This window comes from Microtus pennsylvanicus, chromosome 2 (assembly GCF_037038515.1).
Source record: "Microtus pennsylvanicus isolate mMicPen1 chromosome 2, mMicPen1.hap1, whole genome shotgun sequence".
Taxonomy (NCBI): domain Eukaryota; kingdom Metazoa; phylum Chordata; class Mammalia; order Rodentia; family Cricetidae; genus Microtus; species Microtus pennsylvanicus.
The window spans coordinates 103,691,968-103,713,469 of record NC_134580.1 but is presented as its reverse complement, the minus strand read 5'-3'; the positions used below and the strand labels follow the sequence as shown (position 1 = coordinate 103,713,469).

The window sequence follows — 21,502 nt, the reverse complement described above, 5'->3', positions numbered from 1 at the left end:
TAGAAAGCCCTCATTTCAGTCCCAGTACTAAAAGAGGAAAAACCGAAAACAGTAACTGAAGTAAGGTATTTAAATATCCTTAGCTTTTGATAAATACTTGGCATTGTGTATATATATATGCATTATTCTGCGTGTTATTTTAGGATATCTTATAATCAGGAACATAGGCAAATGAACATGTGACATATCAATGACACTTTCCATCAGCTAAAGTGTCCTGAAATGGAACTGGTATTGCACTTGAAGAGGCAGGAGGATTACCAAGATTTCCAGGCCAGCGTGGTCTACATAGTGAGTGCCAGACCATTCTGGTCTACAAAGGGAGTCCCAGGCCCCCAATCTTCTGGAGTTTTACTATGGTTAAAAGAACGTTTCTTAGAGAAGTGTTTAAGAGTGCTTCTCAGTATATATGAGATTTTAGATCAGATGAAGAAAGGTAAGGAAAGCTAGCACGGTATGGAGTAAATAGATTTATGTGGGAACTCTTATCTTCTTGCTCTAGGAGTTTCTGTGCATGTGCAGTTAGTACTGTTACGGGAAGCTGTTTGTGTCAGCGCTGCATGGCCATGTGTATCTGTGTTTGGAAGGAGAAAGAAGTGCAATAAGCTCTGTCCATGTAATTGCTGACGGGTTATCACCCCTCACCCGTAAAGTTCATCACGCCTTGAGTTCTTGTCTGCACCTGAAGGGTCATGTGCATTCTTATGTCCAAATTCATTCTTGACAGCAGCAATCTGTTCTTGCATGAGGCATGTCTGTGTATGTACTCATAGGGTGTGTTGGTCGAGCAGGAGCGAGGAGGTGGTGAGTATAATGATTGACAGGTGGCACTAGGTGACCCTTTGGCGTACTTTAGTTTTTCTACCAGGATAAATAGAACTTTGTTGGAAATGATTGATAGTACTTTGTATAACGCTTCTGATGGCTGCATTGCTCATCAGATACAGATTCCCACTTCCCCTTTGCAGGGGACAGGATATGAATTTAGAAAGAAGGATTGCTGTTTCCTGTTTGGTATGAAGTCAGTGTGGTTGTAACGCAGGGAGACACAATGTAAAACATGTGTGAGGTCATAGTTTCTGAAGCTTTACCCTTGCTATGCCTCTCTCCTGTCATCTCCTGTAGGTGGAAACAGCTGTGCAGAATGCCCGCAGTCGCTGGCTACAGGAGCTGCCCAAGCTTGCAGAGTACAAGGCGCTGCTGAGAGCCCAGCAGCAGGAGTGGGCGGAGCAGCAGGAACTGGCCATGGCCCAGAGGGTGAGTGCTATGCGATTCTGTCCATAGCCTCCCACCTCCACCCTGGAATGTAGGTCTGCTCTTGGCGTTCAGCCTAAGCAGGTGGAATCTGCTCTTGTCTCACTGGAGGTGAAGGCTGTGATCTCAGCACCTTGAGTCTCTCGTCATCCGAGAGATGGCTGCACTTAGAAATTAACCCCGTTTTATTATCTATTACGGACTGTTTTGTTGCGATTGAGAACAGTTCTCTGCTCCCTGTTATTATTTCATGTGTGTGAAGATTTCCTGAACTGTCTGTAGTCTTGGAGCCTGTTCACTTTGAAAATACCCAGCTCTCTAGAGAGTTCATGCTCTTCCAAAGAAAAATTCAGGTGTGCACCCCCCCCCCCCATTTAATTTAATCAAAAAGCAAGCAAGCGGAAAATAACCTTAAAGTTTGGCACAGTAATTCTAAAATTTATTTTGAAAAATAAAGGGCTAGCCTTTTTTCCACTGTTCTGAAAAAGGTGTTGTAGTCCACACTACAGAATGTGTTTGAAGGCAAAAACTGCCTTGCATCACAGCAACACACTATATAAGACAAACTTGAGGGATAGGCCCAAATTTGAGTAAATGTTGTTACAGATTGTTTCACTGCCAGAGAACGAAGAATGGATTGGTTGCTCCATGGTGCAATGTCTTGTGGCAACCCAGTAACACTTTGGGGAAAGTAGTTTTACCCAGCTGTGTGTCACAATAAAATTTTGGTTGATAGCGTTGAACGTTTGAAAGATGACACTGTGCTGGGACTTGCCTGTAACCCAGCCCCTTGAGGTCTGATGCTCAAGGTCATCTTTTGCTACAGAGAATTTGAGGCTAGCCTGGGATACATGAGACTTTGTCTCAAATAAACAAATAGTAACCTTTCACTATTTTCTTACTATAATAGAAAGTATATGAATATTTCTTATTTTTGTGTGTCTGAAATAACTCAAAGTAAGTATCTCAGAGGGAGAGAGAAAGAGGAAACAGTATGATGAGACTCGGCAGTCAGAAAATCATACAGTTGGGTAAGACCACAAGGTCTCCAAGAATACCGAGGCATTTACAACCCTGGCACTCGGGAGGGTGAGGCAGGAGGATTCCACTGCCTCGGTGGGCAAAGTGCTTGCTGTGCAAGCATGAGGTTCTGGATTTGGACCCTCAGAGCCCACAGAAAGCCATTCGTGTGCACCTGGGCCTGGCTGAAGATGGCAGGAGCAAGGGGGATTGCTGACCAGCCATTCTGGTGGAACAATAAGCTTCAGGGGTAGTGAGAAACTCTGAAATGTGAGCCGGAGCATGAGGGGAGGGAGTCCTGGTGTCGGCCTCTGGCACATCACAGGTGAGGGCACGCCCCCACTAAAATAAGAAAAGAATAGCCTTAAGTCTAGTATAAGCAGATTTTACAGAATGTATGTCACATCTAGATTTGTTTTTCCCTTTATTTTTTATTTTAAATTGCTTGTTTAGTTGGGAGGTTAGCCCAGACCTTAGGATTTGTTGTTACTAAAGACTGCCAGAGACGTTCAGATGTGTGCTGCTGACCCTCTCGCCTTGCTGCTGTGCCCTTTAGCTGTCACTTGCACTCTCTGAAGCTAAAGAGAAATGGAAAAGTGAGCTTGAAAATGTGAAGCCAAATAGAATAGCTGTCAAGGAACTGGAAGAGAAAATTCACTCTCTCCAGAAGGAACTGGAGTTAAAGGATGAAGAAGTCCCTGTGGTTGTCAGGGCTGAGCTGGCGAAGGCTCGAACTGAATGGAACAGAGAGAAACAGGAAGAAATTCATAGGATTCAAAAACAAAATGAGGAAGATTATCGGCAGTTTTTAGATGAGCATCGAAATAAAATTAACGAGGTGCTTACAGCAGCTAAAGAGGACTTTGTGAAGCAGAAAACTGAACTACTTCTTCGGAAGGAGACAGAATTCCAGGCATCTCTGGACCAGAGTCACAGGGAGTGGACAGTGCAGGAGGCTGAGCGGACGCAACTGGAAATCCATCAGTATGGGGAAGACATCCTCACTGTGCTTGAGTTTCTCCTAAGGGACACCCGGAAGGAGGACGCTGGTGATTCACAGGACAGGCAGCTTTTGGAAGTCATGTCAGTTTGTTCTTCAAAATGGATATCTGTGCAGTATTTTGAGAAAGTAAAAGCCTGCATACAGAAAGCACTTCACGATCCGCTGCCCTTGCGTACAGACAATGCCGCCTCCGAGTGGGAAAAGGTATGTTCTTAGAGTCGAGAAAGCTGTTGAATGCCAGGGCTGGTGCGGAAGGTGAGTTTGGTGGGCTTCTCTCGTCCTCATCTTACTATTTAATAGGTTAAGATGTTTGTCTTCCCCAGTGAAACTAGCTTTATTGCGCAGATCTAATGGATTACATTTGTTGCTAGTTTTTTATTTTTTATTTTATATATTTTTTAAAATTGCTTCATAGCTCTACTACTATGAGGCAGGGCATTTAGCCTCTAGATATCTATTACTTAATATACACATTTGAGAAATAATACATTTGAGAAATTAAATAATTGTGTTCCTAACCACTTCAAGAAGTACATGTCTTATTAAGACAGGGGGTTGTTTGCTTCTTGTTTTGTTTTTTTCTGAAGAGGTTAGAAGTCAATTTCTTGTCCTCAATGAATTTGTGTTGTTGGAGGAGGCTGCTTGTTCATCCCGGCCACCCAGAACTGAAATAATCACACAGAAACTATATTGTTTAAATCACTGTTTGGCCCATTAGCTCTAGCTTCTAATTGGCTAACTCTTACATCTTAATTTAACCCATCTCCATTAATCTGTGCATCACCACAAGGTCATGGCCTACCAGCAAAGTTTCAGCGCGTCTGTCTCTGGTGGAGATTCCATGGCTTCTTTCTGGCTCTGCCTCCTTTCTCCCAGCATTCAGTTTAGTTTTCCCCACCTAGCTCTGTTCCCCTATAGCTCTGCTATAGGCCCAGAGCAGTTCCTTTATTAACCAGTGGCATTTACAGCATACAGAGGGGAATCCCACCCACATCAGTGTCTTATTATACAAAAAGTAACAATGAGGTCCCAAAATTGTTAAAAAGAAACAAACGAACAAGAGTTTTGATGCATTTGCCAAAATTCCTGGAGTACAGTTTCATAGATGCTCCATACCAGTGCATGCAGAATGAATTCTCTGTGTCCTTTTAGTCATGCAAGTACTGTCTGAGGCCAGATGAAACCAGCCTGGACCAATGTAGGATTCAAGTGTGTGGCCAGCCCGTTTCAGTGTTCAGGACCAGGTGGGACAGTGTCTGAATGGACTGTGAGGCAAGCTTTTGCCATCAGAGTTCGGGTCTGTGAAGACATCACTGTTCAAGACTATTCTAGGCCATTTTCCGTCATTTGGTATTAATGCCTACTGGAAATGCATATAAGCCAGGGTGGGAGTTCAGTGTAGGAGACAAGCTAGCGAGTCACTTTGGGCAAATCTGTGTCATTGGCCATCCAGAAAAAGAGAATCCAGCTCCCTGGTCCAGTTCCTGACCCTGGCATCTGCTGGCCTGTTTGCGTCCTACATATGAAATAGGACAGAACTTTAGAACCAGAGGAGCCGAAATGGTCAGTCCACCTCGTCCCAGTTCATCCAGTTCATATGTTTATCTTTGATTTTACAATGATGCTACTATTGTGTAGTTGCCATCAATAAAAATGACTGGCAAGATTATTTCCCATGAGTATTGCTTAATACTTCATTGAGAATCTTGGGGAGAAACAATTAAAATAAGAAAAATAGCAGGTTTTAGGAATAGAGGTGATGAAGAAATCATGTTGCTGCTTTCAAATTTGTTTGTCTAGGAAAGAGTCCTTACAAGTGAAAAAAATGGCACTCCCTTTCTCCTGCGTGTGTTATTGTAGATGGTTATTACATCCAAGGTCTAGTTGCCTATAAATGTGATTTTTCCTATAGTGAAAATGTGGGATTTTCAAGGCATTTCATTTTATGTCAGTGCAAAAATCAGTCTGGAGGTCTTTCAGGGCCTGCAATTGCACAAGCAGTGTAAGCTCATCCGTGTGACTTATCTGGCTCACGGCTGTGGACATGAGACAATGCGGCTAAGAGCTGAGACTTACACAGCTGTCTGTGGGTGGGTCGAGCTACATTCTTGAGGAAGATGGCTTGACACGCCTAATCTCTAGTTTGTCATAGAAGCAGGACTTGACCTGCTGCCCTGTAGCCACCACAGCTCAGGACACTGGGGGTCAATTAATGATTCCTGTACACATTCCATAAATATGAAAGGCTGATTTATAGCTTATTAAAGCTGTAGGGCTTAGAATTGCTCATGGAAATTGAGATAAACCAAAGCTTGCTAAGACAGGAAGGATGCAGGAAGTGAGAAAGACAATTTTTTAAGAAAATGTACTACTGAAGGATATTACTAAAATAGTTCCTAATAGATAGAAGAAAATGGAAATATTGGGAGAATTCCAAGCAAATTTAGGCAGTGTGTTCTGTCACCTTCCAGAGACAAGTTAAAGCTAGATAGCGTTAGTAGGTGTTCAAAATCTGAACATTCTGCTTTAAAAGCAGTGAATTTGGTAAGTAGAATGCCTGAGAGTGACAGACACTAAGAGCCTTCATCATTCAGAAAGGGCCTGGTGCAATAGGTTCACTTCTGTAAGCATTGTCTGTCTTTAATATGGCATTCAAGTATCTTTCTCACCTACTAACAGAATATGCTAAAGTACTTATTTTTGAATATGTTAGGAGGTAAACTGTCTGATTCAGAGTTGCTAGTGGATTTGAGTCCAGTTGCGGTGAAAGCGTGCTAGATTTTCAGGAATAATTCTGGTACTGTTCATTCCCTCCTGTCCCGTGGCTGTTGCGTTTGGATGTTATTCCTGCACCATCCTAAGAGAGACACTGCTGATGGAGAGAGCTAGACTGTTGGTAGGCAGTGTTTTCTTTTTGTTTTGTTTTGTTTTTTGAGGCAGTGTTTCTCTGTGTGTAGCCCTGGCTGTCCAGGAACTCGCTCTGTAGACCCTGACTGGCCTCAAATTTGGAGGTTCACCTGCCTCTGCCTCCCAAGTGCTGGAATTAAAGGTGTGCACTACTACTGCCTGACTTCTTTTTGTATTTTTAATATTAGAATTACATTTCTTTATTCTTTAAAGTTAGGATTTTAAACAAATATTTGTAGATATTTCCCTCAGGTATTAAGTAAGACGATATTTTATTTCAGAGGAATATGGTTAAGACCTCCGTAGATCCTGTCAGCTGGAACACTGGCCAAGGAGACCCTGGAGTCCCAGCACCCCTTCCTGTCTCCACCTCTGGACGCTGTGCTCAGTCCTTGGCTTTGCCAGAAGCAGAAGCGGAAACTGGTACTGATTTTGTTTGCTGTCTAGATTGCATTTTGTATTCAGGGGCAGGGTTCTCTTAGACCCTCTTCCATCCTGCTGGGCTTTCTTCCATGCTACAGAGTGAAGAGAGAGAGGTGGGTAGACCAGTCAGACATTTAGACCTGACTGTTGAGAAATCGAGGGTTTCACAGAAGGGAACTGCCAAATATGGACAGTGGAGACTACATTCAAATCACTGAAACTTATTTCAGTTGTTTCTCTCTTTATTAACTTAAAATACAATTACATCATTTAGCCTCCCCCTCATATCCTTTCAGTCCCTCCCATCCATCCTCCCAAACTCATGATCTCTTTTTATTTCATTATTATTGATGTGTGTATGTGTCATCTTCTGCAAAAAATGTTTTTCAAGGAGAGGTGAGAGCTTTGTTTATCTGTGGGTGTAAGGATGGCTATTAGAATGTAGTTACTTAGATAGTGGTTTAGGGAGTGGCAGTAGTAGACTCTGTCTCCTGAGAGTGGGGTTACAGACACTTGTGAGCTCCTGTGTGGGTGCTGGGAATCAAACCCAGGTCTTTCGGAAGAGCAGCCAGTGCGCTAAACTGCTGAGCCATCTCTCCAGCCCTAAGTAACTTACTTCTTATGCTATGCTGCAGCCCTTCGTAATCAGAATTTACCTGGGAATATGAATCTGTTGATTATTCCTGAGATTTCTGAACTAGGAATTGGCAAATCATGAGTCCATCCTTTTCCATATACTGAACCTTTAGTCTGTTCCTGTCCTATACCCTCTGCTGCTGCATAATCGCCCTTTGTTGTAACCTGCAGAAGACTGATAGCTGCCTGGGTATTGAGTCACACATTCTCATGCACCTAACACAGTAGGCAGTATTGCAGTGGTCCTTAGGTGGCAGTTCTTGTCTTTGCTCTCATCAGAGCCTTTCCCCTTGCCTCTCTGTTCTAGTTGGCTGGGAGTACCTTACTGAGTTAGTGGATGGCAGTAGGACCATAATTTGTATTTTGTTTCATGTATCACATTTGTAATAGCTTGAGATTTATGTTGTAATCTGTTAAATGGTAGAGACAATATTTAGACGTGATTTGGCTTCTTATGAAAGAAACTGGCTTGGGCTAAAGGCCAACAGCACTGTGCAAAGATTCATTTTTCTTCCCTTGTCTTTTTCCTGTAAGCGTATCCATAAGCTCATTAGGAAAGACTTTATTCTGTTAAATCCTAGTATCTGTCTTAGGGTTTTTATTGCTGTGAAAAGACACCATGGCAACTTTTTTTTTTTACAGTTTTTTTTTATTGAGAAAATGAGAGAAAAAAAAACAAGTTTCCACCTCCTCCCAGCCTCCCATTTCCCTCCCCCTCCTATCACCCTTCTCCCCCTCCTCCCACCCTTCTCCCCCTCCCCCCACTCCTTTCCCCCTCCCTCTCCAGTCCAAAGAGCAGTCAGGGTTCCCTGCCCTGTGGTAAGTCCTAGGTCCTCCCCCCTCCGTCCATATCAAGGAAGGTGAACATCCAAACTGGCTAGGCTCCCACAAGGCCAGCACATTACGTAGGATCAAAACCGCGTGCCATTGTCCTTGGTGTCTCATCAGCTCTCATTGTTCGCCATGTTCAGAGAGTCCAGTTTTATCCCATGCTTTTTCAGTCACAGTCCAGCTGGCCTTGGTGAGCTCCCAGTAGATCAGCTCCATTGTCTCAGTGTGTGGGTGCACCCCTCGTGGTCCCGACTTCTTTGCTCATGTTCTCCCTCCTTCTGCTCCTCATTGGGACCTTGGGAGCTCAGTACCATGGCAACTTTTAAAAAGCAAAACTCTTAATTGTGGTGGTTCACTTGCCATTTCAGAGGTTCAGTCCATTCTCATCCTGATAGGAGCGTGGCAGCCTGCAAACAGAGGAATAGTTGAGAGTCCTACATCTTGACTTAGAGGCAACAGGAAGTTGACTGACTGACACATGGTAGTATCCTGAGCATAGGATACCTCAAAGCCCTCCCCGACAGTGACACATTTCCTCCAACAAGGCCATATCTGCTCCACCAAAGCTATACCTCCTATTAATGCCACTCCCGATGAGATTATGAGAGCCAGTTACATTAAAACTACCACAGTACCACTTCCAGAAGTTACCATGGGGGGACGTTAGATTTGCTTATAGTTTCCTAATCTTGTTATTTTAAGTAATTTAACCACTGATGATGAAATATTTGCTATATGTCAAGAATATGAATAGTAGTGGTAAGTCATGAAAGCTTATAGCCAGGAACCCACCATTTGGCTTAAGAAATCATGGGTCTGCAGGACTAACACAGTCCCCCACAGCGTCTCCCAGCCTGTGGCAACAGAGTCTGATTTTTTAAAGCCGTTTTATTTTTTTTATTTTGACATATATATATATATATATATATATATATATATATATATATACTAAAACATGATAGAAATGGATTAATGCATTTTATATTTGTAATTTGATTTTCCTCCATCCAACATCATGCTTCTATGATTTGTCCATGTGATGAAACCCTAGTTCACCTATTTTATGCCTATATTATTATTATTATGTTGTTGTTGACATAATTGTTTCTTGAGAGTGGACATTTAGCTGGTTTTCAGTCCTACTGTCAGTCTTCAGTGAGAAGTCTGGACTCAGCCTGCCGCACCAGTGCATACTCCTACAACTTGGTGGTGTTTATGAACAAAGTTGGCACCTCTGAAAAGAAACAGGGAAATCAGGAGGGTGCTGCAAATAGTGTCTCTGGGCCACTGACTCAGTGCCTCAGATACTCATCACCTACCCTGTGCCTACTTTCTCTCTACTTTAGCGTATCATTTACAGTCACAGTTACCTGTCTTTGGTGACACTTTTGTATATTACTTTAATTTTATAAATTCTATGTATTACTGGTAGTAATACTGTTATTTGTTGTACTCTTACTATATGACAGGTACTTAACTATATGCCAAAGGATTTTGTTTATGGCTCCCAGAACTTTTAAATGAATTTAAATTTGTTGATAATTTCTAGCTTACAAAAAGTAGTTACAAGAATAAAATATTACAAGAATAAAATAGTTTCATGAAACACTCAAGTAGCTAGCAATACCTGTTGATGACATTTTTTCTGTTTTGTGGTAATGTGTATATATATGTAAATATCATTCATTCTAGAACTATCTGAGGGTATGCTACATACATTGTGATATTTTATGCATAAATGCCTCAGTCTGTGTTCTCTAGGAATAGGGTTTTTTTCCCCTTGCATAATCGTAGTATAGAAAATTTAACATTACAGTGTCAACCTGCTGTTTCATTCTGATCTTGCCAGGGTACCCAGAGGCTGTCTACTGTGGCGTGTGCTCATCCTTGTGTCTTATACCCATACACCTTTGCATCCTTTGGTGTAAATCATCCCACGGCGTCTTTGTCTTTTTTCATTTTGAGATGCTGAGGACTAATATTCTTTCTTTTCTTCCCCCTCATTCTTTTTGTTTGTGTTTTGGTTTTTATTTAGTTAATTTTACATCCTGGCCACATTTCCCCCTTCTTCTCCCATTTCCTATCCCCACCTTGCCACCTTCCATCTACTCCTCCTCTGTTTCTGTTCAGAAAGGGGGAGACCTCCCTTTTCAATACAGAACTTACTCATTTGAGGTTTATCTTCTGTTCTCATGACTGTTTGGATTGTGTCTTCTTGGCTGGAAGGCTACAGTAGTGGTATCTTTTCACATTTGGAGCACATAGTATTCGCTTTTCTTTTATTGTTGAGGTTAATTTTGATCACCTGGCCAAAATTGTGTCCAGTTTATTCATTATAAAATTACTGTACTCCCTCCATCTGGGGCCAATAAGCAGTCTGCAGCGAGGCGCTTTGAGGACCCAGCGAACAGCCTTCCCATTAAAGCCTTCTCTTAAGCATGGCAGGCACTGGTGATTCTTGCCTGATTGTCTTTATTGGCCTCATTGAAAAATGATAAGTTTTCCAACCCCGAACAGTTCTCTACATTTACCAGTTGGCATTCAGCATGTTTTTATAACTAAAAAAATCTTTACTTGCTGGTTCATCCGTTCAACTCTTTACCTGTCTCTCCATCCAAGTCAGTACTGTATGACTCACGTGTTCTTCTTCTTCAGTGCTTTATAGTTAGTTCGTGGATTTAATCAGCTCTCACATTGCTCAGCAGCATCAAGGGAGATTATCACCTGTGTCCTTGTTCTGTGCTCATAATTTTTAGTTCTTTCCTTACTGTCTGGCTTTTCAAGGTATTTCTGTTTCATTTTGTATATACATCTACTTTTAAAGGGAGCCATTTCTTAAAAATTCTGTTAACAGGTTTTCTTTATGGGGAATGGTAATCAATATTAAGATCTGGGCATTGGTTTTGTAGCCGTTATAAACTGGATGACATTATCGAGTTTTATGTATCAGAACATTAAGTCAGAGGCTAAGTAACCATGCCAGCGAGTATTGGGACCGAAGTTAGACCTGGCCTCTCTCTTGAACACCCTGCTCTTTCAATTACGCTCTGGCCTTTGGTCATGAGTTCTGCCATCTGGGTTTCTTTTTTCTTACTATCCTGTAACCCAAACAGTTTTATAAAAAGGTTTTGTATCATTTAATTTTTTTCCAGATAAAAAGAGCTTTGAAATTAAAGCTTTCTGCTGTGAATGCTGCTTCCAGGAGCTTGAAAAGGGAAAGCAGGGGTGTCAGGAGCTGAGACGGAAACTGGAGAAGAGCCGCAGGCTCCTTCAGCACTCAGAAGGGACACACAGCGCTGCAGTGGAGAAGCTTGGAGGTTAGTGCTGCAGGCTCGCTGCTACTGGAGGAGGCTGGCGGGGCCTGGCCAACATGGTCAAGTGGCACGTTGTTGTTAACGTGGGCACCAGTGACACCGTTATATCCAAACTGATATAATCCAGTCTGGATCTATATTTACTAATTAATATTAGTAAATATCTTACTTGATTATGTGACATCGAAGGCCTAAGTGTGTGTCAGGCAGTGCTCTGTGACTGGAAAGGGAAGTGTTTGTCAAGACGAGCTTTGCTCTGGGAGGTGGGACTAGCAGAAGTAAAGCCTGTGGGTCTGGGTAGCTTCCATCCAGTCCACTCGGGCATGCTGTCAGGGTTATCCGCTACCATTTGCCATTGCCCCTCTGAAGAAGGGAGCTGTTGGCCTAGCATGGCTCCTCCATTCTCCTCTTCACTCACCTCTTCCCTGTGTTCTTGATTGTACATTTGAAATGTTTCCAGTTGTTTTCTTGGCTGTTGAGCCTTACCTATGGTGTTATCACTATGTCATGTGTACATGACTCGCTGTTTAGTTTTAGGTCTAACTTTCATGCTTTTGGATTAACTCACAAAATATCGTATCTGATTTTCCCCATTAGATACTAGGCACAGCTGTGTGTCCTGTATTTCCGCATGGGTTTCTCATTCTCTCTGTTGCTGTTCTGTATTCTATCATCCAAACTGTTTCCTGAGGATACAGGATGTGCCTTGTCTTCTCTGCAGAGTCATAGTATCCACAATATACTACTTAGTAAAGGTTTGAATGAATAATAATAATTTAAGAAAAAGCTAAATGTCAAGGTCCCAGACAATTGTGTACGGGGTGGGAGGAGTCAAGCAAGCACTTTTATTTTTTGCATTCACTTCATGTGTAGTCTTGCCTGGATGCTGACACTGACTCTCGAGCCTTTCTGCTCCCTTTCCTATCTGCTCGTCTGTCCTTCGTAAAGGCAGCTAAAGATGGACTGGATTGTAACACTTTCTTGTTAAGCCCTCTGCAGTGGTTGTAATTTATATATAGTAATATTTGACCTGGATTGTAACACTTTCTTGCTAAGGCCTCTGCAGTGGTTGTAATTTATATATAGTTAATATTTGACCTGGATTGGAACACTATCTTGCTAAGCCCTCTGCAGTGGTTGTAATTTATATATAGTAATATTTGACCTGGATTGTAACACTTTCTTGCTAAGGCCTCTGCAGTGGTTGTAATTTATATATAGTTAATATTTGACCTGGATTGGAACACTATCTTGCTAAGCCCTCTGCAGTGGTTGTAATTTATATATAGTAATATTTAACATTGTACACCGTGATCATAAAAGAGTTGCTTTATTTACTTAGAGGCAGGATCTCATTACATAGCCCTGGCTGGCCTAGAACTCACTTTGAAGGCTTAAACGACCTTGAATTCACAGAGATCCACCTGCATCAGCCTCCAGAGCACTGAGGTTAAGAATGTGTCGCCATGCCTAGTGTAGTGTTTAGTTCATAGGCTCTGCTGCTGGGCTGCTTTGTTCAGTCGCTGAGCACTGATGTGTCAGATATAATCTGTTAAGATATGTAACACTGTCCTCATTTTGCATATGGGACAAACTCAGGCTTCGAAAGATAAGGAATTTGCTCAGGCCCATCCAGCCAGCAAAATTGAGTTAGTGCTTACTTAATCTTGGATCTGTACCCTGCAGGGCTCATGTTCTACTTCATAGCCCTTGGGCTTGGTTAGCCTCTCCTGAATACCTTACACCATGTAAAAGAATGGCACATACTTTAGGGTATTTTCTGTTGAGGTTCTTGCTCAACGATTTTTTTTTTATGATCATAAACTATACTAGAGACTGAGCATTGGGGAATGTAGCTTGCTGGTAGAATTCTCGCATACCATGTACACCACTGAGTTCCAGATGAAGCACTGCAAAAAACGAAGCAGACCCATTCTGGAGAGCTTCTAGTTAGCTGGGAAGGTCAACACACGCACACCAGACAGTTGAACACCAGTTTCAGGATGTGTGCAGTGGAGGTGAAGAGGAAACATTTTAAATGTTGAGAAACTGCATAAGGGAAGATGGAGTGCAGGGCTCACTGGGGAGTGAGAACACGGGAGAGAACTGGTCCAGTGCGGGGCTCACTGGGGAGTGAGAACACGGGAGGGAACTGGTCCAGTGCAGGGCTCACTGGGGAGTGAGAACACGGGAGAGAACTGGTCCAGTGCGGGGCTCACTGGGGAGTGAGAACACAGGAGAGAACTGGTCCAGTGCAGGGCTCACTGGGGAGTGAGAACACGGGAGAGAACTGGTCCAGTGCGGGGCTCACTGGGGAGTGAGAACACGGGAGGGAACTGGTCCAGTGCGGGGCTCACTGGGGAGTGAGAACACGGGAGGGAACTGGTCCAGTGCGGGGCTCACTGGGGAGTGAGAACACGGGAGAGAACTGGAAAGTTGGCAGCCCCCTCTGAGGTGCTTTCGTAGGAACTTAGGAAGGAAGGTTAATGCTCACTTTCTGTTACAGAAGAGAACAGCAGAGTGATTGAAGAACTAATAGAGGAAAACAATGACATGAAGAATAAGTTGGAAGCCCTGAGGGCCCTTTGCAGATCACCGCCACGGTAAACCTTTATAGTTAAGACCATTTCGTTTCTAAGCACCTTGGTAATTAGTAGAAACGTCATCCTGGATGTGTTTAATGTGTTATTCACATTGAACAGATTCACAGGAAAGGCTGCATTAGTGTACTGTTTTCTGTCTCTTAGGCTGTTTATATATACACGCCATGTGCATGATGTTCAAAAAGTTAGGATTTGGGGCTTATAATAAGAGCAGAGAAACCTTTCCCTGTGTTACTGGGAACCTCCTGCACTGTGCCCTTCCGTGGCTCTGTCCATTTTCATCTCGTGGATTTGCCAGTGTTTACTTAGGCAATCGTAATGTTGATTTGTTGATTTCCTTTTTCTGTTTTGTTCTTGAGACAAGGTTTAATGTCCCCAAGGTTGGCCTCAAATGTAGCTCAAGATTACCTTGAATTAATTTCAGCCTCTGTCCAGTGAGTGCTGGGATTATAGGTGTGTACCTGATTTCTGGGGATGGAACCCAGGGCTTCCCTCTACCACCAGAGCTTCTGCCCTGGCCTTCCTCTTATATTAAATAACCAAATAATAGTGGTTCCTTTGTGTGGAATCCTGGGCACATTTCAGGTTATATTATTATTGTAGGAATGAATGTAACTTATCAGGTGACGTTTTTATCACAGCCTCTGTTGTTTTGTGATCTGTTGTTGTTGTTCTTAGGTCGCTGTCTGAAGGAGCCATTGAGACCTCATCGCCGCCATGCAGTAGGCAGGCCTTGGAAGAACTCCGTGGGCAGTACATTAAAGCGGTTAAAAAAATTAAACGTGAGTCCCTAAAGAGATTGTCAAGATCCTTGCTGCTATAGGCCTCTTGCACTGTTGTGAAATGGAAACTCAGGGTTTGTCATTTTAGTGAATTTTACAAACTGCCTTTTCTTCAGCTTAGATTATTGATGCCATCTCAAAACTGCACAGTAATAGGTTAGTTTGCCCACGTGACACAAATAGGTTTTTTTCTAACATTTACTTTTATTCTATCTGTATTCGAGTTTGCCTGTGTGTGTCTCTGCACCATGTGCATGCCTGCTGCCTGTAGAGGCCAGAAGATGGTGTCAGATCCGCAGGCACTGGAGTTAGGGATGGTTATGGGCCACTGTGTGGATGCTGGGAACTAAAGCCTGGTCCTCTGCAAGAGAAGCCACTGCTTTTAACCAGTGAGTCATCTCTAGTTCCCAAGAGCAGTTACTTTTTATATTCTTGATTATCATTTTTTGGTCTTTGTCTAGTCATCAGAAACAAATTGCCTTAAAATGTAATAACCTCACAACATAAAAACTTGCACCGAAGAACATGCGACGGAAGACTGGAACATGGCTCAGAGGCAGAGCTTCCGCAGCCTGTGCGGGAGGGGGCAGAGGAGGGCGGGGAGAGGCCAGTGTGTCACCTGCGGCAGCTTCCTGTTGTAGACAGAGGGACTGTGGGAGAATCCAGTCAGTGTTATTCTCTTATTCCAGCGACTCCGACTCTGCCACGGCTGCGTCAGCACCAGCCACTCTGTAGAGCAGCTCAGGGATTCCAGAGTACAGGCTCCTGCGATCAACTACAGAAGTGCAGGGCATGGGTGTGGGTCTCAGTACAGCAGTCGGGGTCTGTAGAGGAACATACTTTCCTCCTAAAATTGCTTTCACAAAAGGCAGGAAAAGTCTCAGATTCTAATTGTTGGGTATCAGAGTCCCTTGTAGATGTGAAAGGCTGATCAGCACCATCAGTGAGATTTCTCAGTTCTTTGTGCTAGCAAAGGGCATAGTTAGAACAAACAGTTCTTACACGTTTCCATTGAGAAGTAGAAATTAAGCCGTTTTCATCCTGATATAACACACGTTATGTTTTAGTTAACTTTTAGAAGGGTAATTGGAGGTTTTGTGGCAACATCATTTTAATTAACTGGACCCCCAGTTAGCGTTGTCCATAGAGCGTCTAATTTTCAGAAGTTTACTGGCACCGGCAGGGCACCCCTGTGTGAGAGCCATTCCTAATACAGTAAGGTGTCAAGTGCAGCCCTAGATCTAGGTTTTAAAAGTTAGCTTAACCAGCAGTAGCGCGAATGAAAGCCACGCTGACGAAGAGAAAGGTATGGAGTAAGACTATGTGCCTTTCAGAAGGGAGCACGGTTCTCCCCGCTCTGCAGAACACCTTGTACAGCCCTCGTGAGTTGTTTACTCTTTCATAAATGATGCTGAAAGCGCCGGCTAAGGATGTGTAGCACGGTTAATACAAACCCAGAGACAGATATTGGGCTTCAAACTGAAGATCAGAAAAACACAACAGCCAGCCACCAGAGAGCTCTTACCTCTATGAGATCTTCAGACTGAAAGAGCAATCCTGTCTCCTCCCATTTTATATTCCTCTCTAGGGCTGGGATTAAAGGCATGCACCACCACCACCCAGTTTCTATGACAAACTAGTGTGGCTCCTGGGATTAAAGGTGTCCCACCACTGCCTGGTCTGTATGACTGACCATGTGACTGTTTTACTCTCTGATCTTCAGGCAAGCTTTATTTATTAAAATACAAATGAAATAGCACTTCAGGAATGGACTAGAGATTTCTAGAACACAGAGAATATGAGTTTTCCTCCTTTCCAGTGTCTGCCTTTCTGCTCACTCCTGGGCATTTCTTTCTCAGCAGAATCATAAGGCACAATAGAACACATGCTCCTGCTCACGGCATCGAGTGCCTTAGAATATGACAGAATACATCGTGGTTTTCCCCACGTGCAGCCATCTCCATCTTAGGGCTAACAGTGCTTTTGTTTTGAGTCCACCAAAGTGCACTGGGAAGTGTTCTGTTCTAAAGACCATGGAAAGCACAACGTTTAAACCATGCTTCCTTCACCTCATCTGCCAGAAAACTGGTCTGAAGTTTGCACCGCCTGTTTTTGGAAAAACAGTGAAAGTTGGGGTTCTCCACCCTCTGCAGGTGACATGCTTCGATACATTCAGGAGAGCAAGGAAAGAGCTGCAGAAATGGTAAAGGCAGAAGTGTTACGGGAACGGCAGGAAACTGCCCGGAAGATGCGCAAGTATTACCTGACTTGCCTTCAGCAGATCCTGCAGGATAATGGAAAGGAGGAGGGGTGAGTTCAGTGTACACTGCATGTCCCGACCACACCAGGGCTGTGTGCCGTTGTTTCCTTAACCACAGAATTAACTGTTTAGGTGATCATGAAGTTTAGGCTGGGTTTCCCTCAGTGTTGGCAGAACTTAATAATGGAAACAATCCCAGGACTGAGGAGTCTTGTGTGTTTCATTTAAACTGTTTTGACTTTATATTATGGAATGCCCCACAGAGCTGAGAAAAAGATTATGAATGCTGCTAGCAAACTCGCTACAATGGCAGAGCTGCTGGGGACAATCGCGGAGTCAGACTGCGGAGTCAGGTGTGCACAGGCAGGCCCCTCAGGTGGGTTCTCTTCACTTGGATATCCTGTGTTCTCTGTATGAAAAGGGGTGGCTCTGTAAGGAGTCAGAGTTGACTTAGAAGGTTGCACGAGGGGTAAGGAGAATGGAGAAAACTGGTTTGTGGTTTCCACAAGTAGGCTGCATAGCCTCACCAGCTGCCACTGTGGCATCCATCCTGAGAAGTGGACAAGATTTTAAATGACAAAGCATGAACAAAAAGGCAAAATTGTAACTAGATTTCGAGTGGTTGCAGTTGATAGACGGAAGTTGTAGGATGTGTGAGAAAATGGGAAACCTCAGCTCAAAACTGGCCCACAACAGCAAGAGTAGGAGTAAACCTATTTCACATGTGGGATCGTGTGTCCCAGGAGAAGCAGTGGCCCATGGGTGCCAGTGATGAGCTGGTGATGTAGACAGTGCCCACGTGGAAGCACTGCTTTTATTTCTCCCCTTTCCTTCTCCCTTCTCTCCAATTTCCTTCCCTCCCCCTCTCCTTCCCATTTCGTTTCTCTTTTCCTTCCCCAACCATAGTATTGGGCCAAGTGGAAGCAGAGCAGGTATCTGGACGTGAAGAATGTACTGTTAGCCTTTATCCCTGAGCGTCAGCTCTCAGGTCTTTCTGCCTCCTTGGAACACAGCTCCTCAGTCATGTAGCACAGACAGACACTGCATTCAAGACATCTAAGAGATAAACAGTTTAACCAAGAATCATCATTTATTTAAAGAACATCGTCGCGAGAGAGATGCAGAAACAGATGTAGAACAAAGCTAACAGAATGCGTACCTAAGACAAGAATACTTAAAAAGCAGAACCTGAGCCGGGCGATGGTGGCGCACGCCTTTAATCCCAGCACTCGGGAGGCAGAGGCAGGCGGATCTCTGTGAGTTCGAGACCAGCCTGGTCTACAAGAGCTAGTTCCAGGACAGGCTCCAAAGCCACAGAGAAACCCTGTCTCGAAAAACCAAAAAAAAAAAAAAAAAAAAAAAAAAAGCAGAACCTGAGGATGTTCAGCAGGATAGTAAATGTTCTTAGAAAGATGTAAACTTTAGGAAAGCGGAGAAGAAATGAATATATGACTTCCAAACTACTAGAGGAAAATCTTTTAAGAAAAGGTTTTGTCTACCAAAATCAAGGAAGAGAAAAGGCTAGAAGACATGCATAAACAAACACTAAAAGTAGTTTGCAACATCAGCAACCACTGGATGTGAATGGGGTAAGGGTTTTACAAATACTGATGCTGAGTTCTCATAAAAATAGAACTCAAGGTAACAGAATGATAACAAGGAGATGAAATGGGGCCATTAGAATTTAAACGTAATCACGTGAGTGGACAAAGTAGCACACACATTAGAGGGGCCTGTTATAATGAGATGGTCTCCCATGAGACCGAATAGCACAGCTTTAGTGTCTCAAAAATAAACGCTGGTAGAAACACAGGAAGAAGATTACTGTTTCCCAATTAGACATGCTTAACATGCTCTTGTGGAAATTCAGCTTCTGACCTTCTGGTCACCTGGCAGCAGAGATTGTTCAGGCACCCAGAATGTTTCTCTCAGAGTCACAAGCGTGACTTGTGGAGGTTTTCGATTGGTCGCTTGAGGTACAAATGGCAGTGGCAAGTAAGAGAGCCATCCTTTGGTGTCAGAACAAGGATGTGAAAATCATGTGTCCAGGAGAACCAGCTTCTGTCCGTCAACTCAGGGTTGCAAGATGACCACTGAAATACAGTTCTGTGGCTGTTTTTCCTCCGATCCAGTGCCCTGTCCTGACTTACAGAGAATGCTCGCCCTGAGCACTAGAGAGATGGGGTTGTTCTCCTGGGCTTTCTTTGTCAGAAACTTCATGCTTGACCTCAGACTCAGAGCAACGTTGAATCGCCGTCAGCTCTTAAAATATTGTAGTACCTACTTAAAAAAAGATGGCATGCTGAAAATAAGGCTTCCTTCTCTGGTGACTCCAGCAGTTGACAAGTTGACATAACACTAGCCAACACAGTTTGTAACGTTTCAGCCACAAAAACTACCATTTCTATGGACATGAGTAAAAGAAAATTTTATTTGTCTAGCACTGATGCATTTTCTTTAATAATACACAAAATTTTATATTCTTCTCTATAAAGTGTTAATTTTCTCTTAATTCTTTCTTGTACTCCTGTTTGTTCTTTTGCACATAGTAGCATTTCCCTTGACTTCAGAGATGCTGATGGGCGTTGAAAGATCAGAAAGGAGCGGTGTGAATCAGAGTATTCCACATTACAGTGAACGCAAACCAAACAGTGGGAAAACCATCCCCAGAAGTGTGTGTGAGCAAGTTCCTAGGCGGACGGCTGCATCTGGTTTACAGAGGCGCTTAGAGGATCCAGAACACAGAGAAAGAAAGCCCGTGCCTTCCACAGCTTTGCCTTCAGACTGTCAGTGTGGGGATGGGAGCTTCAGGCCCCCAGACATCTTGGCAAAGAACGTTGCTCCTGAGTTTATTCCATGCAGGGGTGAAGGCGGCTTGGATTTGCACGAGAAGAAAGACCCACCCGGTCGAGCTGGCTCTGAGTCACTTCTTCATTCAGCCACCCCTTTCCTCAGAACTGCTGAAAAGAAGTCTTCACCTAGATGCGCTTCAGGATCCGTCCACCCACGCCTTGGAAGTCCCAGTGAGACGCCAAGGTTCAAAGCACTTATGTGTACCGAGAGTGCCGCATCTGAGAAGAGTCGGGGTGTGGGCACTCAGGACCCTCCAGTGAAGGATGGAGGGGGCCCCAGTGGCTCTCCAGGCTGGCTTTCTGATAGTGCTCTACCCTGTGGCAGTCGGGCTGGGCTGTGTCTGGACGAGAGCTTCCAAAGCACTCAGGAGATGCTGGGGGACTCTGTTCAATTGCAACAATTCTCAGCAGTCTGCCTCCCAGATGCCCAGAAAAGTGAACTGGATTGTCAGAGTGGTTACCCTGCAGAACTGCCCAGAGAAGCCCTGCATTCCCAGCAAAGGAGGATGGGCGCGCCTCTGGGCCACTCACCCCAGCAGGCCACTGATACGTTAAAGCCAGCCTTCAGAAAACTGAGTGGCCCAGGACCATCTTCAGTGTGTCAGAAGCCTTCGAGAAAGTTAGCTGCTCCCCTGACTAGCCAACAAGATAGTGGCTTTGACAGCCCATTTGCCAATCTAGACTAATCATGTGCTCTAGTTTAGAAGAATCACTACTATTTACATGAGGGGCTGGATGGAAATCCTTTATACTGAAAATCAATTCCGGGGTCTGCCATTTTTCATGTGCCCGAGTAAAGTTTTCTCATGCAATCACTTGAGGTTTGGTGTTGCCTTAATTTTGAGGGCCTGGGTGCTGTGCTGTGTGATCTGCTTCTGTGTGGCGCTTTCGTCAGTTGCCCAGCCCTCTGCTTTTATATTTATAAGCTGACTTATTTGCAGTGTTAAAGTATTTAATAAAGTTGTGTGTAATCTGTAGATTTGTCATGATTTATTTTGTAGTTTATAGTCTAGAAATGGTATTTTGACATCATGCTTGAAATCGACTCAAAAAGTACAGACTTGATTACTTGTGTATGTGACCAGCCAGATGTAGTGTTAAGCTCAACTCATAAATATCAGTATTTGTGTATTAGTTTTCACTGATTTTCCTTATGACTGTTTTTTGATCTATGCATTGTTTGGGAATATGTCACTTTATTTCCAAGAATTTGGGAACACCCCTCCCCCCAACATATACACACACCCTGAGTGTTTCCCTATTTTCCATTGTTTTTGGAGAATATAGTTTGAAAGATTCCAGTTCTTTTATAGAGGCTTGTATATGGTCTCCGATAGCTTTCAGTGTGCAGTAGGCTTATGGTTAATGGCATTGCCAAGTCTGCCGTGACTGTGCTGATAGTTGTGCCTTTTGGTCTGGGAAGCATGGGGTATGGAGAGCTGCAGCGAGGCCTCAGTGCTTCAGAACACTTGCTTTCCTGGTGGAGGACTTGAGTTCAGGTCCCAGCATCCACATGAGAGTGGCTCGCACCTCTGTCTAATGCCAAGTCCAGGAATCCAAAGCTACCATCTGTCCTCTGCACACAGGCACACACGTGCAAACACACAAACACATACC

At 43.7% G+C, this 21,502-nt stretch overlaps 1 protein-coding gene across 12 annotated transcripts in view; it reads left to right on the top strand.

The window, feature by feature from the left end:
- Positions 1-20,862, top strand: part of Cep152 (centrosomal protein 152) — a 59,599-nt gene extending 38,737 nt beyond the window's left edge. For 7 of the 12 annotated variants that reach the window (XM_075962026.1, XM_075962024.1, XM_075962023.1 and 4 more), the window contains 9 exons: positions 1,126-1,257; positions 2,831-3,481; positions 6,466-6,607; positions 11,227-11,391; positions 13,895-13,991; positions 14,670-14,773; positions 16,927-17,083; positions 17,297-17,409; positions 19,583-20,701. In XM_075962026.1, the coding sequence (XP_075818141.1) occupies positions 1,126-1,257; positions 2,831-3,481; positions 6,466-6,607; positions 11,227-11,391; positions 13,895-13,991; positions 14,670-14,773; positions 16,927-17,083; positions 17,297-17,409; positions 19,583-20,571 (2,550 nt within the window). In that variant the 3' untranslated portion in view covers positions 20,572-20,701. Of the gene's footprint in view, positions 1-1,125; positions 1,258-2,830; positions 3,482-6,465; positions 6,608-11,226; positions 11,392-13,894; positions 13,992-14,669; positions 14,774-16,926; positions 17,084-17,296; positions 17,410-19,582 lie in introns of all 12 variants that reach the window. The other 5 variants (XM_075962021.1, XM_075962028.1, XM_075962018.1 and 2 more) reach the window with 3 other exon arrangements.
- The last annotated feature ends 640 nt before the right edge of the window (positions 20,863-21,502 follow it).